Below are 18,578 nucleotides of genomic sequence, written 5' to 3' on the forward strand. Positions count from 1 at the left end.
ATGCTGAGCAACTGGAGCTTCCTGTATGTCTCAAAAAATTGGAAGAAATGAAAAAACCCAAACTAATGACAAACAACTATTTTAACTGAAACAGATGAAGACTATCAGGGAGATGAATTTTCAAACAAATTATATGCGAGGACGTACTCTTTGTTAACACTGTGCTGAATGGCAGTTATACGAGCATCTCCCCCCACCAGTCAAGTGTGCTTGGCTCTCTTTCACCTTCTCATTTTACAGATGCAGGCCACAAAACTCAGAGAGGGTAAGAACTTTGTCTAAGGCCACATAGCCCAGGAAGGGCTAAGCTGAAGCACAAACTCCAGTCTGTCCATCTGCAGGCTTCTCTGCTCTCTCAGGTTCCCTCAGGTGAACACACCGGCTGTCAACACAAACACGGCATGAAGACAACCGTGCTTCTATATCAGAGGGAGGTCAAAGAGAAAACCAGTGTGTGAAGCCGTGCTTCTGTGGGCGCTGCATGGCACTGAGGACATCCAAGCTGAAGTCCACTCTGAATGGCAATGCTGGCATCTTTGATGAAACCAACCAGATATCAGAAGATGGTATAAAACCTTTTGCTCATGAACCTGAGTTAGTGAGAAAACAGTGTTCCCTCAGAATGCTTGCTGGAGGCTTTGCGGGTCTGTCTCCAGGAGGGTTCCCCATCTGAACCCTGGGAAGGACATGGGACAGGAAGGAGGAGGTGACTAAGGGAGAGATGCTGGGAGCTGGGTTGATGGATACAAATACCATGCTGCTCACCAGACACCACAGCCACCAAAGTTCTGGCATTTCAGTTTTCAAAAATCATTTTAAAATGACTTCAGGAGATTCAGCTAAGAAAAACACATGATGAAGGACTGGAATGATGCTAAAGCTGAAACTCCAGTACTTGGCCACCTCATGCAAAGAGTTGACTCCTTGGAAGACTCTGATGCTGGGAGGGATTGTGGGCAGGAGGAAAAGGGGACGACAGAGGATGAGATGGCTTGATGGCATCACCGACTTGATGGATGTGAGTTTGAGTGAACTCCGGGAGTTGGTGATGGACAGGGAGGCCTGGCGTGCTGTGATTCATGGGGTCGCGAAGAGTCGGACACGACTGAGCGACTGAACTGAACTGAACTGAACTGAAGGACTTCCCTGGTGGTTCAGCGGTTAAGACTCTGTGCTTCCACAGTGGGGGCGATCCCTGGCTGGGGAACTAAAATCACACATGGCCCAAGACACAGTCAAAAAAAAAGGAAAAAGAAAAATGTGATGAAGACTATCACAAAGAGAAACCAGCTGAAGGACAATATGTTATCTGTAAACATAGCACTTTATTAACAAAATGTTTACACTCGCCTTACAATACAACAAATTTTGTAGTGACTTAGCATGTTATACTCTATAAAAGTTTAGTATAGAATATTCAAGCTGAAACAATACAGTTTAGAAGTATGCCAAATCAACCACCATTTGCAAATGATCTATTACCAGCCTAAACATAAAAAGAAAAATCTTACAACAAAAATCAAAAGATCAAGTTTTCTTTCGTCAGCATCTACAAACAATACAGACACCATATGGTTTATATATAGACTTAGGTCCAGCCCAAGGTTATGACTGCAAAAATAAAGTCTTCAAACATTCATACAAGCTTGGCAAACCATCATTACAATATTTCATCACAGGTAGTCAAGCAACGCATCATGCAGGGGAGCCACGGCTAAGAATCTGGGCTGCTTATAGTGCAACAAGGCGGTCTAAACTGTAAGCAACTTGATTTGTTGTTTTTTTTTTCCATAATAGACACTATTAGAAAAAGGCACAAATATCTTACTCCTTGCATCAGGTCTTGAAAAGGCATGACATTCTTAGGAGAAATAAGAATTGCTGGTACATCGGCTTTAGCTTAATTTTTTTTAATGTCTAGGCTCATCTACCTCCGTATCTCTTTTCAAGACTTCAGGCTTAGGGTTTTCCAAAGTTTAACAAATGTTCTAGTACAAACTAAGTGAAAGTTCTGACACTTAACCTGCCTTGTTGCCAGTGGTCAAAAACATTTTGTGACGCGCTCATATTGCCACTGTAAAGCAGTACCGCCCATCTCCTCTCTGGAAATACTGGGCTTCTTCCCCTAAATTAGTCTGTGTGTTGTCTGACATCACTGGTTGCCTCTTGCTTTTTTCCCCCGCCATGGGCCGAGGTGGGCAAATCTCATTGCTGTGACCAAGTAAGGCAGTACAAGAAGGCACGTCGCACACACTGAGGTGGTGGCGGGTGCCCTGCGTCTTTAAGGGAGAGCCCGCAGCAAAAAGCGAAGGAGAAATAAGGCAAGAATCACGGCCTCGATCACAAGGAAGTCAAGATGTCAACTCTTAAGAAGGTCAGAGGCGTGATGGACCATTGTGTGAGTGACTCGTAACGTGGGATGATGGAGAGACTGAGCTGCTGGAGGAGAGTCAAAGAAAGAAATCTTTTCCAGGGCCATAAAACTGTCTACACGACACAACAAATGGTTTAAAAGCAGAGGCACCCATCGGTGGCTCTGACCAACCAGATGCTGGTAACTCTCCCCATGCTGGATTGACCTGACATTAGGTGCATAATCCATATTAAGAAAAAGTATCCTAAACTGTGGAATAACCTCATAGGCAAAGTAAGCGGAGGTACACAAATTTAAGCCCTGCTTTCAAGGTTTTTCCAGTGGGTGGGTATGTGTGTGTGTGTGTGTGTCAAACTGACAATTCAAGTATAAATTTCATGAAAAAATTAGTAACAATTAATTAAGCGTTAAGCTCCAATGTGAAATCATGGGCTGCTGGGTGCTATTTCTGAAGTGGGAGGGGGCGTGTTGCCTGCAGCCCCGGCCTGCCCCACGGCAGCTGGGTGCTCAGTGTGGCCTCTGGCCTTGCCTTGTGGAAGAAGGGGTGGTGGGCTTGTCTCTGTGACCTGAAAGGTGGGTGCTTCCTGAACAATTTCAATCCTGAGTGAAGATTACTGGCTCTGTGTGTGAAATGCTGTTTTAAAGATGGATTTCTTCTTCAGTATTGCATTAAACCATTCACTTCCGGAAACATGAAGACGTTCCCAAATCAAGAAGTTGCATCAAACCAGTGTGTTTTGTTTCTTTTGCGGGATTAACCAGATGATTAGGGTCTACACTTTAAAACTGCCAATTTAGAGAAGGCGCTTTCAAAAAGCAATCAGTACTATCTGAGGATTTTCCATTAATTAGCTGAATTCTTGGCACTTGAATTCCTGCTCATGGAAAGCTACCCAGAATTTTGTTTCCATTATGAAGCATTTTGATGAGGCACTGGACGCCAGGACCATCCACACTGATCTGAAAATGAACTGACAATGAATTAAAAAAAAAATTCGGTTAAATTTGTTAAGATTCCATGGTTTTAACTCTACTATCTACTGATGATAGATTCTAATCTTACTATCTAACTAAAATGTTGAAGGTAATAAAAGGAAAAGATGGAAGATTCCATATTTTTCTTTTCATTAAACTTCTGAATCCTTTTGTTTGGAAGCCACACATATTCTAACCTATCTGGAATTGATTATGCTCTAAGAGGAAAGAACACAGACATTAGTTATTTCTGATGGTACAGACCAAAAATTAAAGTTGATCTATGACACTGGAAGTCCTTCTAGATTTGGAGGGTAAATCATTTTCCTTATATGCTATGAGAATCCTAAAGGACAAACTGAGAAATAAGGAGAGTCTTGGTTCTATTTATTCCCTTTCTTCATTATGTCTAATGAAACTTCATCGTAACAGTTCGCTCACTTATCATTCTCTTGGACTGAAAAAGTGGAGGCTCCTGAAAAATGTAACACCTTCCTAATTTTTTTTTGAACTTTCATTTGCACATAAAACAGGACAAATGCCCCAGAATTTCACTAATGTTTCTTGCAAATCGGATGATCACATTGCCTGGGTTTCTATTACTAGAAGTTGAGACAAGTAACCTTACCGTCAAGAGAAATGGGCAGAGGTTATTTCTTTTAGTCCAAGGCCAGCCAAATTCTACCCCCACTTCCCTCTGCTAAAACCATACAGCATCATGTTTATCTCCTGGATAATTCTGTTGCTTGGACTGTTTTTTAATTACAGTACCACAGGAGTTAGAACACATCTCCTAAATATTCTGAATCACTGAAACATTTTTGATGGACCACATGTTAAGTGAGAGCAGGTCTATAGTTACTGCCCGACTCCTGAAGGTACATTCTGTTTCTTCTTTTAAAAAATACTAACTTTAAAGAGGGAGACGATCTCCTGCAGACAAACAAGTCATGCTGCTGGCCCCCTTACAACAAATTTAAATAAGGAAGGATTTTCACAGGTTTCCACTCTCCAGCTTATCACTGTCGTTTAACTTTCATTACGGAGATGGGGGAGAACATTTGCAGCCTAATGAGTTGAGAGAGGAAAGGCAGCCTGAGTCTGTGGGCTGTCATTACCCCCAGATGTTCTACAGCGGGTCCCTGGTATAGATGAGAGTGAAAGGAATTCCAGTCACTTTTCCCTAGAAGGGAAAAGTTTCCTCACTGCTTATACAGGTTCTTGCAGAGACATCTGAATGTATGGGGTGGGGGTCTCATCTGTCACATATGTAACAAGCTGCACACGTTATTTCTTATACACTAAGGGGCCATGAATCATGTTCTCAGCGTGTTCTGAAACAAACAAACAAACAAAAAACCAACCAACAACAGTGAAAAGATGCTTATAAGAATTTATATAACCTCTTTTGAAACATACTCTCAGACCATAAAGGATGCATTTAACAGTGAACAAATGCCTTTTCAAGCTCTGAGGCTGACATGCCAATTAGTGTACTGCTATCTCAATTAAACTTCCCCATTTTAATGTGATGCCGTAGAAGTTTGGATATACTGGTCTGACGTCTCCAGGAAAGCCATGGAATGTCATCTGAGGATGTTTTCATTACTCTTGTCAGGGTTTAATTTAGAAGGTCTTGCAGACCTATGTTCCTTCTTGAGAACAGAAAAGAAATAAATACAAAAACGTAAAGAGAAGTTCTGGAAGTAAATATGGTTTTCTTTACCTTTCTACACATTTAGAAATAACAAAACCTGATAGCCTCAAGGACACTGGCCCACTTAAGACATGGAGCCTCTGGCACAAAGGGTCCAGTCCTCTCAGATGCGAGGAGGCACCCAGGAAGTGTGTATATAATGGGGGGCAGGCACTTCCCACAAAATCATACACGGGCGACAAGGAAGTGAGTTATCGTAAAGGAACCTTTCTGTTGCAACGTGTAGCACTGGGGCCTGACTGTGGCTGAAGAGCAGGTGATGGAGGTTTCATTTAGAACCAGAAGGACATGCAGTAGGTACTTCTCCCTAATCACTTCTTAAAAGGAGTTTAAGATGAAGGACACTTAATCATACTCCCCCTTTATGTTCTTTTAATCACCAAATGTTAATTAATGAGTTATTACAGAATCAGAAAAACACTTGTGTGAAAGGAGAGTTCTGGAGATCACTGGTTCCTAGGACTGGACGCCAGCAAAGACCTGATTTTCATTTCTCTGAGAGGAATCAACAGACATTCATAGCTAATGAATGGCTTTTCTCTTTTCAGTCCCCCAAGTTCTTAAAGATGGCCCTGCGTCATAAGAGAACCGAAAGCAGATTTTTATAGATGGGCTGTGTCTCAATTGCTTCACAAGCTAGCTTTTTCTCATGATAAGAACTAAGAATAAAGGATGTATGAAACATGTATTAAATCACTGTTTACTCAGGTGAATAATCCAAAGTGGGCTCAAAATAAAACACTGCTTCTGACGTTAATATCCATCTTTGTGCTTTAGAAGCAAACAAGGTAACGGAAAACATCCTTTCCCCTGTTCTCATCGAGTATGGATTATGGACTCTGAGAGAGCAAGGTGCAGTTGTTACTGTTGAATATTAAGAAAACATCATTTGAGGTACAGAGCCACATTGATTTCTGAGACAGATTGAGGAAAATGAGGGCAAGAGAGGGCCCCGAACTGTGTGGGGAGCATGTGGAGAGGACCACGAGGATTAGGAGAAGGCGGCTACAGGGGCTGAAGGATGGACTGTGCTGGGCTCTGTGCAGCCTACGTCACAATGAGGTGAGAGACGCTTGGAGGGGAGGCCTCACCCACCAGAGGGGCATGGAAGCGCTCTGCCCGCCCTTCCCTGTGCACCCAGACACCATGAAACCAGCCATGCTGATGGACAGCTGCGGTGGAAAAACTGTGAAGGTCATAGATCAGAGCCGTGTCATCTTTTGGTGAAATAAGAAAGGGCCACACACGCCTCACCTCTTGGTAAGTCGAGTGTTTTTATTTTGTTGTCATGGAGACAGAGGCCCAGTGGGGGGAACGTCAGGGACCAACCAGGGCAGTGGCCTGATGGCCAGTCCATTTGGATGTATGTGAAGTAAAGCCTAACCACCCTCAGGTGTGAAGTGCCTGGCCCTGGAATCACGCATGCTGTCCAAACCTTGCTAATCTCACGCTGGGGAAGAAAGCTAGATGCCAGGGGAGGAGAGAGTCCACGCGCACTTTAAACAAAGCAACATGAAGAGTGTTCACTACCTACGTTCCTTCTATACGATTTCAGTAAGAGAATAAACAATTCCAAATGCTCAAGATATGTACACTATGGCGAAGGGAATTGTTTTTCACTTAATCTGAGTTATAATTTTCCCATTAAAATCTAACTGTATCAAGTGGGGGGCATGAAGAAATAACCATTATTTTTAAAAGTTTTGACTGTTCAGTTTAAGGATAGCTCTGAAAACACAATTTGGTTTGAAATTCAAGCTGTTTCATTTCCTATTTAATCTTGTAAATTTCCTTCCCTTACAATACTCAGGTTGGAAGGGTGCCAGATTAGACCAGGAACAAATTTTCACCAACTTCACTTCAGTGCTTCATTTTTAGATTATATTAAAAAGCTCATTAGGCTCCCTGAGGGAAAAGAGTGTTAACCACTAAGAGAGGCAGGGGAAAATAAGGGAAAGAGACGCGAAATTGTTAACAAGAGAAGAAGCGCTCTTCAAACAGCTGGTCTGAGGCTGCTGTGAAAGCTAGCAGCAGCTTTATTTCCAAGACCAGGCAAATGACATGGGCGCAGGAGCTTGGTCTTGTACCCCGAGGCTAGGAGGGACTCGTCAGGCTTCTCCGAGTGGCATCTGTCTGCATGGTGGCTTCCAGATGGGACTGCAGGGGAGGGGTGGCAGGAGGGAAGGCAGAGAAACCCGTGATAACCTAGAGCCACATGCTCTATGCTTCTGCACCACATAAAATGTGCCTCAAAGGACTTCCCGTGCACGAACTGAGAAATGGGGGGCGCGCCAGGCCGGTGCAAGAGTGAATGGAGTGGCAAACGAAACATAGAATTTATTAATGTATTTACATAATTTATAATCTGTAAGCAGTGGTCTCATAAATATATGACTACAACTTTACATGTGCTGAGCAAGCGGCAGATAACTGTTTCCCCCACCAAGACAACTCGGTTAAATAAAAAACGGACAGCATTTATTCCACTTTCTGGGCTTCCTCTCTTCCTTTGGAAAACATGGCTAGTCAGTTTAAACTGAATCTGCAATTCAACATGTTCCAGGCAGCCTCTCTACCACCACCATCTTAATCATCAGAGCTTACCTAAAAAGGTGCCAGTGACGTGCCTGGGGACACGCATGCGACAGGGTCCTGGGCTGCTGCGCCCAGTGGAAAGTGCGTCAGAGACGGCAGGAGTGGGTGCCTCTCCATCAGCCCCGGAAACCACCCACGTTAGCTTCAGACGATCGTAACTGCCATCTCTCCACGGTGGTAACTGCACACATTCTAAATGCTACCACTCCCTCTAACAGTGGCAATGGGAAACCAAGGGAAGGAATGTCTCCACAAGGCCGTTTTTTTTTCCCTCAAGAACCACGAAAGTGCTAATTTTCCCTTTACAAATGTGACATAGAATCTTGACTACAAAGCTACTCAATGATCTCATTCTACCATCCACACAACTGTACATTCCTTCTCAGCAAGATCAGGAGCCAACGATGCAGTCCCTGTGTACAGAGATTCTTTACAGGACGGAAGTCCACAGACTGACGTATTATTGCTGCAGTCTCCCAAGAGGAGACGAAACCGGTCAATTCCTGTGAATCCTTGTTGCCCGAAGAAGATCCAAGACTGGCAGGTGACCCCCGGAGGCGGGGCCCAGCCCTCCCGAGACCTGTCAGGACCACCTACTTCATCAGGAAGCCCGGGGGGCCGAGGCCCGGTTAGCAGCAGCTCCGCTTTGGCTCCGAAGGCTGTCTGCGGAGTTTGAAGCCCTTTCCGCCAGAAGGTGGGCTAGCGTCAGTGGATGGAATTCTTCGACCTAAACCGAGAGGACAGGAGGGAGGGCAGTGAGCATTCACTTTCTCAGGCTTCATTCTCATACATGACCATTCTACACCTGCAGTTTGACAGGTCTCACTAAAATTAAAAAAAGGTAACAAATCTCTAACTTTGGAAGGTGTTTACATGTACAGAAGAGCTGCAAAGGTGACATGCAACACTGCTGGGTCCCCTCACCCAGCCTCCCCCGGTTTTGGGACTTCATGGGATGACCGTGGGATTCGGCAAAAAGGAAGAACTTAACACTGGAACATCACTATTCACCCAACTCCAGACTTTCTGTTGCCATCAGTTTTCCCACTAATATCCTGTCATTTTTTTTGGTCCCAGGGTCCAAAGAGGAGTATCACCTGGCATTTAGTACACATTTTTTAAATGTGTAAAAAAGATTTACCATGTTAAAAAAAAACTGCATCAGAACGTTCCTGTCCTGTCTTGTAGCAGAGGCCACCTTCCAGAGAGAGGTGTGTGCAGACGTGCATGGAACACACATGCACCCATCCCTGTTCTTAAAACCCAGGCAGGAGCACAGACTCTTCTCATGTCATGCATCTGGGCAGTGCTCAAGCAGAGTTCATCTACAAGGCTCTGTGATGCTGAGTCTGTGGATGTTCTGCCATTGATCCCCAATTCACAGATAGTTAGCTTGTTTCCAGTATTCTCATGTCTTTAACAGCAATGCAAAGACTATCTTGGTATAGGATAAATGGACTGGCTGGGAAGAGCTGGGTCACGCAGTTCCACTCCTGGGTGTTCGTCTGATACAGATACTGCACTCCCAGGGTCTATCCAGCACAAATGCAGGAAGGACGTGCAATGTAAATTTTGACAGATGCTGCCAAATTGCTCTCTGAAGAGGCTGCACCACTTTATTCTCCTACCAACAGTGCATGAGAATGAACGGGTTTCACTTTACTGCTCTGTGAAGCATAGTGTGTTCGAGAGAAGCCTTAAATCACCCAGTCACCCACCCTCCCTGATAACTTCAGGGCTGCTCCCGGTACAAGGAGCAGTTCCTAACTCTGTCTAGCACCTTGGACGCTCACATTAGGAGCCAGAAGCCCATTATCCCGGCGTTTGCTCAGGCAGCGATCTCCTCACCCCTTGAATGGGGCCCCATGCTCTTGGAGGAAAGCAGCATGCCTCTGGCTCTATGTTCCCAGTGTCCATTCAGCACACCACCTGGTGCTAAGGTACTTTGAAACCATGGGACGAACTGACACCCACGTTTGGCATTAACGAGGCAGAGCAGCAATCTGCCAACTCCCAGGTCCTCAGGTGCCTAGACTGGAGCCTCCAGCATGTCCAGCAGCCTCCAAACTGGGGGGCGGGGTGGGGGGGAGGGCAGTACATAGCATGGTGCCTACGAGGCGAGGAAGCACCCCTAGTAAGTCCTACAAGCACTTTCAAATGCCTGCATGCACTGTTATGACCACAACATAAATTTATTTAAAAGTTCTACCGACTCTTGTCATCATTTATTTCTCAATAAATGAATGCTGAAAACACAGCTGGTATTACAGAGCCATCTCTGAAATACTTTTAGAAGAAAGCAGAGGAGAACACCTTCGTGACCTGGGAACAGGGAAGGATTTCTTAAGCAGGAGCTAACTGCAAGCGAAAGTAAGGACAAAGTGGATACAATTAAGATTTAAAGCTCCAGTTCACGGAAGGAATTGATCCAAAAATGGAAGTCAAGGCGCAGAGTAGAGCTTTCCAATAGACATAATCAACAATGGACTCACAGCCAAATTAAACTATAAACATTAAGACAAAGGCAGATAAATCCAACAGGAATACAGGCAAAACTACACAGAAGAGGCTATCTAAATATCATAAAAATGTAAACAAATGCCAGAAAGGTGCTTGACTTCATTCACTGTCCAAAGTGGTGGGTCACGACCCTGCCGGCCCTACATGGAGTGACTGGGGTTCTCAGATCCCACTGATGTCCACGTTGACGGGTGTGACCACCCTGAAGGCTGCTGGGCAGTAAACCTGTACTCAATGTGCGCATACCTGATGACTCGGCAAATCTTCTCCTGGGTGTAAACAGACCCCTAACAAAAAGTGTCCACGTCGTGCACACCCTGGACATGAAGCAGAATGCTCACAGAGGTTCTACTTATCATAGCTTGAAACTGGGGACAACTACCAGATGCCTATCCACATGGCGGGTAACTGCCCTGTGGAGGTGGCCTGCCCTGACACACACTCCACAGTGATGACAATGAGTCACATGCTCATGGGGACCTATCTACCAGATGTGATGTAGAGTCAAACACACATGTAAGCAAACCCAGTTCGTTTTAAAAAGCATAAAGTCTAAAAACAGGTAAAACAAGAAGAGCTGGTGGTCAGGATGGGGGTTCCCTGTGGGAGGGGGAGGAGTGAGGTTCACATGGAGCATTATACTTCTGATGGGAGCACTCTGCAGCATGTATATTAGACTCCGATAAAAAGCCAGCAAACCCAGGCCCCATGCTAACTCGATTTTACAATGCCCAGTAAATAATAAACTCAATTTACATCTAAGTTTTTCTAATCTTTTGGAACAAACATTTTTTTTTTTTTAATTCTTCACAGTTAAAATCAGTATGTACAGGCTAGTTTTTATATAGGAATTTTCACTGTTGGTAGGCTTCACTACCTTCCTATTCTTAATATTGCTATAGAACACTTTACAAAAACAGTGATAATTATGATACCACATACCTAGATATTTTAGCTTGAACTAAACTGTGACAAATTCCCGACTACCTTTACACACTGCCTTTTAGGAATGCATCTGAGTAACTGCTATTTACAATCTAGGAAGACGATAAATATTGTTGCTGTTTAATGTTGGAAGGAAGGGGCTGGACTAGAGCTCACACACCAGTGTCTACCAGCTGTTCCAGGTGGCAGATGGGCCCAGCAGGCCTGCATGGTACTCTGAAAATATTTCAGTAAGTGGCCAGATTAAAAAAGTGTGACATGTTACATAAATTTCAGATCTCTGAACAAACTAAAAACATCAAAAATTAAAAATAAAACCAAAAGTAACCCCAGTAATGGGGTGGCCAGGTAGCCAGGGGCCTACCTGCCACTGTTGTCCACTTGCCGGAGCCGGGCCTGCCCTGGCCAGCTGTCAGGGTCACCAGGGCTTCCTGCAGCCCCCAGGTCCTGGTGCCCCTAGGTCTGCTTCCCTGGGGGCCGTCCCAGCCTGGCCCTGCTGGCCCTTCCTCTACATACTGGCCAAGCGCCCTTCCACTTTCAGATCTCCCCAAAGGATGGATCTCAGTGTGGCTTTCTCCTATCCTTCTTGTGCAAGTCTGACCTGTTCAGTTAACATGAACCTTAGGGCTCTGCACATTTGCTGTGTCAGGGTCTGGCTCCAATAGTGCCTCCTCAGAGAAGCCTTCCCTGACCATCTGCAGAAACTCTTTCCTTTCAGTCTATCTTATGTACTTTGTATTCCTGCTCATCATCAGAAAGGGTCTCGCTTCCCTGTGTGCTGTCTCTCCCCCAGTGGACTGCAGAGGCTGCCCCGTCACGCTTGCTGCTGTCTCCCCCGAGTCTGAAACAGGTCTCAGTGAACATTCTGATGAATTGGAATGAAATGAACAGATACGATCCATGGATGGTCCCAGAGGTATGTGGCAGACTCTCCCACTGAGTGTCATCACTGTAACATTTCTGAAAAGGGAAAGAGGAGAGGAGGGGAAGAGTGTCTCAACCTCTCACTGACAAGAGCCTCATATTAATTTCTGAGGACTTTCTTACGGGGGAATTACACACACAGTCCATGTCCCTTTTTTTATCTTATTCACGCTCCATGACTTTGGATGACTAACTGAAACACATTTAAAGAGAGAGAGGACGATGACAGCTTCCAGGACCCCAAGGCCTTGCACATTACTGATTCAGGAGCAACACTCCTCCTAGAAAGCAGGGCCAGTCGTCAGGCAGCAGCTCTCCAGCAATTACGGCCCAACATGAAAACCCGTCGTCACTCTTCAATTCTCAAATCTCATTCCACTGAGACCACCACCAGGCTAGACTGCTCTGTGTAGGGAGGAAACTCCTCCTGACCAGATAAAGCTGCATTAAGTTGCTCCGCACAGAAGAAATGCATGAGGTAGGGATACTCACTAATTTCTATAAAGAGTTCATTTATGTTTATTGCATTCTTCGCACTTGTCTCTACAAAGACAGCATGGATGGAGTCGGCATAGTCCTTGGCATCTCTCTCCATGACCTCTCTGGAAAACAATAAACTGTAGATCACAAACTCTACCTGTCAGGAGCTTAATGTGATCCCCATCTACCCAGTAATTAACCAGATTTATAATGATCAGAACGGAACCTGGAACCACTATCAATGCGTCTAATGGAACAGTCAGAGAATCACCATGGTTTCTCCCCTCCCCCCTCCCCCACTAGAGCCCTTGCTTGGAAGATCACGGAAGTGGTCCAGAGAAACTGCCAATCGACGTGCTTTCCTTAAAATATCCTTTCCCCATTCGAGTACCCTGTGCTACGGGAGCTGAGGCTACATCAATCTCAGATCATGTTCAAGTGTGCTGCAACTGACGTTTAAATAAATTACACACCTGTCTTGATACATAATCTAATGAGCTCCAAGTGTCTGAACTCTTAATTTTAGTTTGAAACTTCAGGACCCCAACCAAACAACAAAAAGGAATTTTTCAATATTAGAGATAAAACAGAAACTAGATTCTTCTACTGGATAGTGCTCTGTCAGAAGAACACACAATCAGCACTGGTATCTCCTGCACTAATAACTTACCTTACATCAATAAGATCACACTTATTTCCTGCAATGGCAACTACAATATTGGGTGGGCCGTGCTGCCGAAGCTCTTTTACCCAATTCTTTAATGTTGAAAATGTCTCCTGTAACACAAAGGAGGAAAGCAACTGGAGACTGAAGCGACCTAAACAGAGTTTTCAGAATAGTCTCAAGAAGATGGTATGTCAGGCCTTACTTCTTTCGTGATGTCGTAAACAATTATAGCTGCAGCAGAGCCTCGGTAGTACATTGGCGCTAAGGCACGAAACTGCAGAGAAGAGGGAAAAATAAACAACAAAATCGGGAAAACTGGTTAAATATGCTTCTTACTAGACTTTGAAGCCCATTATCCCCACACAAAAGGTAATCTTTCTCTTAAGCCAAGAAAGATGACATGGTGCTTTAAAGCAAATGAACCAGTAATTACCAAAGGCAAAAACTTCAAATCTAACACTGAAATGCCGCTCAGAAGGTAGTTTAGAATACAGTTTTATGGGAATTAAATACGTGCTATAAACAATTGTTTCAGCTGAAAAGGCTAATTGAACTCAATGTTATAATTTCCAAATTTATTTGTTCAGTAGTCCTTTAAACTTTGGCTCCCCAAACTAACAAGGAGATAAAAATAATGCTGTAAATAGTTCTCCAGAGAAGTGCCTGCATTTGGGTGTCATAAAGATAACCTGCAATCTAAATGCTGATTGTGCTACAGAAATGAGTATACATTTACATTCATGACCTGGATGAGCTTGTAACTCGCTTTTTTGATATCGTCCACATACGTGGCAATTCCCCAAAGTGGGTACATATCTCATTCCATTTACATGCATTTAACTCTGTGTACAGGGCTTCTTCCCACCAATCACCCTCCAGCTCTCCCCCTCCCCCCAACACAATAGGGAAGAGAAGGAAGGACAATCTAAATAGTGAGGCTGATTTAGCGGGCCATTTGTTTTGATAGGGTGTGAGATGGAAAATGGGATGTGCCCACCCCAGTCAACCCTGGTTTCTGGGCATGTGTGTGTGTTGGTCAAGCCTCCCGCTCAGTGAATGTGAGGTCAGTGTACGAGACAAGACACTGACTTGCGCTTGATCTTTGTCGTATCCCCTGACTTTGAAACCTGACCCCTACACGTGATGTGAGAGGTACTACGGGATTCCCCTCCTGCTCTCTGTTCTGTGGCTTCCCTCCAAAACAAAGGAAGACACCGTTATCAGAAGTGAGTACCTAAGAACTGTTTAGGTGCAGGGCAATGTCAAAATAAATGCCAGCCTCAAACATCCATCCAGGTTCAGTTCAGTTCAGTCGCTCAGTTGTGTCCGACTCTTTGTGACCCCATGAACCACAGTATGCCAGGCCTCCCTGTCCATCACCAACTCCCGGAATCTACCCAAACCCATGTCCATCGAGTTGGTAATACCATCCAGGTTAAGTGTTACTAGTCTCAGGGGGAAAGATCCCTGCCTCTGGGGTCAGAGTCGGAAAACTTCCAATGTTCAGTTTGAGAGAGAGAAAAACACAATAAAACTTGTAAGAAACTAAGGAAACCAGATGATTAGGTAGGAAAGACTGAATTGCCCTCCCTGGGATGACAGTCAGAGAAGCACACAGATGGCGCAAAGGCTATGGTACTAGCTTTCACTTGTGATGCATTATCCCAGCAACTTCCTTTACAAGGTTGTTGGATTTTGTGTGTGTGGTATTTAAATTTGTAAAGTAAGATTCATTTAGAGAAGTATAAAGACTTTAAGGCTGATAAAAGGTCTTAATTTTGATAAAATGACAAGTGTGTATGTATACGTTCATCCTGTCCCATCCCAAGATAGAAAATGTCTTTATCAACACAAAAAGTTCCCCAATGCTACTCTATTTACACCCCTTCTTTGTTCTCGATGGTAACCTTTCTCTTCAAGTCTATTTATTGATATAAAAACTACAGTTTTCTCTTGCTTATGGTCTGCACAAATATCCACTTCCATTCTCTTTATTTTCATGTGATGTCTAGGTTTCTATGTAAGGTAATCCCTTCTATAACCAGCATATTGTTTGATTTTGACTTTTGATCCAATCTGAAAACCTTTGTCTTTTAAGTGGAATATTTAGTTCCTTTACACTTAATGTACTTCCTGATATATTTGTTTTTTACTGATATTAGGACTACCATTTCGCTATTTGCTTTAAATTTTGTTACATTAAAACAAAATAAAGCCCTGTTCTTCCTTTCCTCCCTTCTTTTGCATTAACTATTTTTTACTATTTACTTTTAACGTATTTAATTAGTCCATTGGTTTTTTAGTTATACCTCCCTGTATTACTCTTTTAAGTGGTTGCTCTCGTAACTACAATATATGTCTCCCACAGCTGACTTAGATTTTAAAATGCACCACCTTATGTGAAAGATCAGAACCATGCAAGATTTCTTATCCCACTGTCCTTTGTGCTGCTGTCAAATATTTTAAATCTATATGATAACACACATAATTCAATATTATAATTTTTACATTAAATTACCAATAATTTCTTTTTAATAAAAAGAAAAATCCCCAGATTTTTATATTAACCATTCCGAGTGCTTCTTGTTCCTTCCTTGGATCTCGATTACTTAGGCTAGAGGTGGTGCATCCCCTCTAGCCTAAGAACCTTTCTGAGGCCACTGCTGCTAAATCCTCTCTGCTTTTCTTCTTCTAAATATGTCATGACTTTGACTTCCTATCTGAAAGATAATTTTGGTAAGTGGATGATTCTGACTCTCTAAAATGGCTCCACTGCCTTCTGGCCTCCACTGACGGTGGAAGGCTAGTCCTCTTTCTTAGTGTGTCCTGCATGTGCCTATGCTATCACCTCTGGCTGCTTTTAAGGTTTTCCTCTTTAACTTTGATTTTTAGCAATTTGACTATGATAGACATAGATTTCTTGATATCTATGAGTCTGTTAAACTTTTGGATTTGTGAGTTAATTCCACCAAAATATGGAAAAATTTTAGCCACTGTTTCTCGAAACATCTTTTCCTTCTGTCCCCCCACTTTTTTTTTCTTTTTACCAACTCTGGGTCTCCAGTCACACATATGTTTGATCATTTGAATTTGTCCCTAGGGTACCATGTTCTTATATTTCTACTCTCTGTTCTTCTGATTGGTTAATTTGTCACTTATCTGGTGGATTTTTCATTTTAGATGTTACAGTTTTCAGTTTTAGCATTTTCAATTATCAGTTGCCATTTTGTGGGAGACTCCCCATCTGTAGTTACATATTTAAAATATCTGGTTTCCGTTATCTTCTCTGAAGTGTTAAAACACTGGCTTATCACACTAAGATGGTTTTACACGTGGTTAGGGTGGGTCTATGTGGGTCTCTACTCCTAAGACATGGCCCTCTGGCAGTTTCTGGGGGACCTTAGGGTATTGATTAAGCCTTACATAACAGGCAGGACTGGACTCTAAACCCTGCTTACTCTCACAAGCAGCAGCAGGATCTCTGCTCAGTCCTGTCGCCTCTCCAGCTGTTGGTTTCTGTTGAGTCCCTTACTGTCCCTCCCATGCTTTCACAATTTGAGGGTTGAGCAAAGCCAGGAAAGGGATTTATAAGCTGATTTTCAGGGCTTCCTGCCTTGCGGGATTCATCTTTTCTGGGATGTGCCTCCTCTTTTCCCAGCTGCTCTAGCAACCTTAACCTCTGCCCTCAAATACAAAGACAGCGCCCCACTTGAGTTCTAGCTACCCTGTGCTGCATGGTTGTGGGTGTGCCCTCTGGGGGAAAAGCCATGAAAACATGAGTCTCATTTGATGTCATTCCCCTTTTAGTCCCTGACTGTATCTGGCGGCTCCACAGGACCTTCAAAGAGTTGTTTTTTAATGCTTTGCCCAGTGTTTGTACGTAACTGTTTTCTGTGTGAGGGTTAGCCTGTTACAAGCTACTCCTCCATGACTGACATTGAAACTTTCTATATACTGTACTTGTGGTATAAAAAAAGAAGGCAGCAGCTTACAAAGAGACTCAAAGGATGTGCGCATAGTTCTGCTCCCAATCAGGCCCTAGATCAGGGGCTGGCCAGCTTTTTCTGGAAGAGGCCAGTGGTAAACACGTTAGGCTTTGTGGATCACGTGATCTCTGCCATAACTCCTCAACTCTACCATGGAAGCAAGAGAGCAGCCACAGACAGCAAGTTAACCAATAAGCACAGCTGTGCTCTGAAAAAACAGGAAGTAAGCTGGATCTGGCCTGAGAGCTACAGTGTGGACCTTGGTCATAGATGTTAAGCGATGTGTACACATTTTCCTGATTTCACACTTGAGTCTATCCCTTATGTGACTCCTGTGACAACAAATGACTCCAAGTCTTCCTGGCGCTCTGACCTTTAGAAATGGTCGTCAGGAGAAACCACATTAAGATTCAGGATATAAATCTTCAAGACTGGCTGCAGTGTCTATTAGACTTCGGTTAAGAAGCTTTTTTTTACATGATCACACGCAAATGGCAAGTATTTGAACTACTGCTGCTACAATTATGGAGCACTTCTGACATGGATGTGAGGTGTATGCGCAGCAGCTAGGTCTGTCGCTATGCTTCTGGAGGAGACCTTGTTGGTGAAGGAAGGTTGGTGGGAAAAGATCATTTAAAATGGATTCATTTAGGGATGAAAAGGTCTGAAAAGGCTCTGTCTTGAGGAAAAAAATTATGAAAACAAGTTTCATTTTATCTGATATTAGAAAAAACTTTGGTTTATTATTGCAACCAGTTTCTTGAATGAACACTGAGTCCAAGTTGACTGATAACTGGACCATGATTCTTCTGATAGAACCATGTTGTTCTTGTTCAGTCACTAAGTCACGTCTGACTCTCTGCAACCCCATGAACTGCAGCACACCAAGCTCCCCTGAACCATATGGTATCTATTTTTCATTTTGTGTTTGCCTTTCCTAGTCCTGTCATAGGAAGGGAACTTTTACAAAGTATGTGAGGACTCCCATCGGTTTTCTCTAGGCCTTCTGATACACAAATCATTATCTTCTGGGGCACTTATGCCATCATTTTGATCAGTAGCTTTCTCTTCACTTAATTTAACAAGCTCCCTACCATCAATGGCTTTGTATAACATCTGCGGAATTCTCCAAATCACTTTCACTGACTTAATGAAATTACTTTGCAATCAGTTGTGACTGGACCATCAAGGATAATCCATCTGTGAAGACGTGAGGGTCAAATGGGAAGGATGTCCGAATGGTCAGTTCATCATGAATGGCTGCATCTTAGGATGACTTCTGATTCCATGATAAATTTCATTACAGAGAACTGAATAACAAACACATAGATATCAGAAATGCCTAATTTGAGGCATGTGCTACTCACATGACAAAAGTAGGGGGAGGATCTGGGC

At 43.5% G+C, this 18,578-nt stretch overlaps 1 protein-coding gene across 1 annotated transcript in view; it reads right to left on the reverse strand.

Annotated features, from left to right (window-relative positions):
* RAB22A (RAB22A, member RAS oncogene family) overlaps nt 1,304–18,578 on the reverse strand; it is a 52,318-nt gene continuing 35,043 nt past the window's right edge. The window contains exons 4-7 of the mRNA XM_018057623.1: nt 13,400–13,471; nt 13,201–13,307; nt 12,543–12,652; nt 1,304–8,388 (exon numbers count right to left, since the gene is read on the reverse strand). Of these exons, the coding sequence (XP_017913112.1) occupies nt 8,291–8,388; nt 12,543–12,652; nt 13,201–13,307; nt 13,400–13,471 (387 nt within the window). The 3' untranslated portion in view covers nt 1,304–8,290. The remainder of the gene's footprint in view (nt 8,389–12,542; nt 12,653–13,200; nt 13,308–13,399; nt 13,472–18,578) is intronic.

This window comes from Capra hircus, chromosome 13, assembly GCF_001704415.2.
Source record: "Capra hircus breed San Clemente chromosome 13, ASM170441v1, whole genome shotgun sequence".
NCBI lineage: Eukaryota > Metazoa > Chordata > Mammalia > Artiodactyla > Bovidae > Capra > Capra hircus.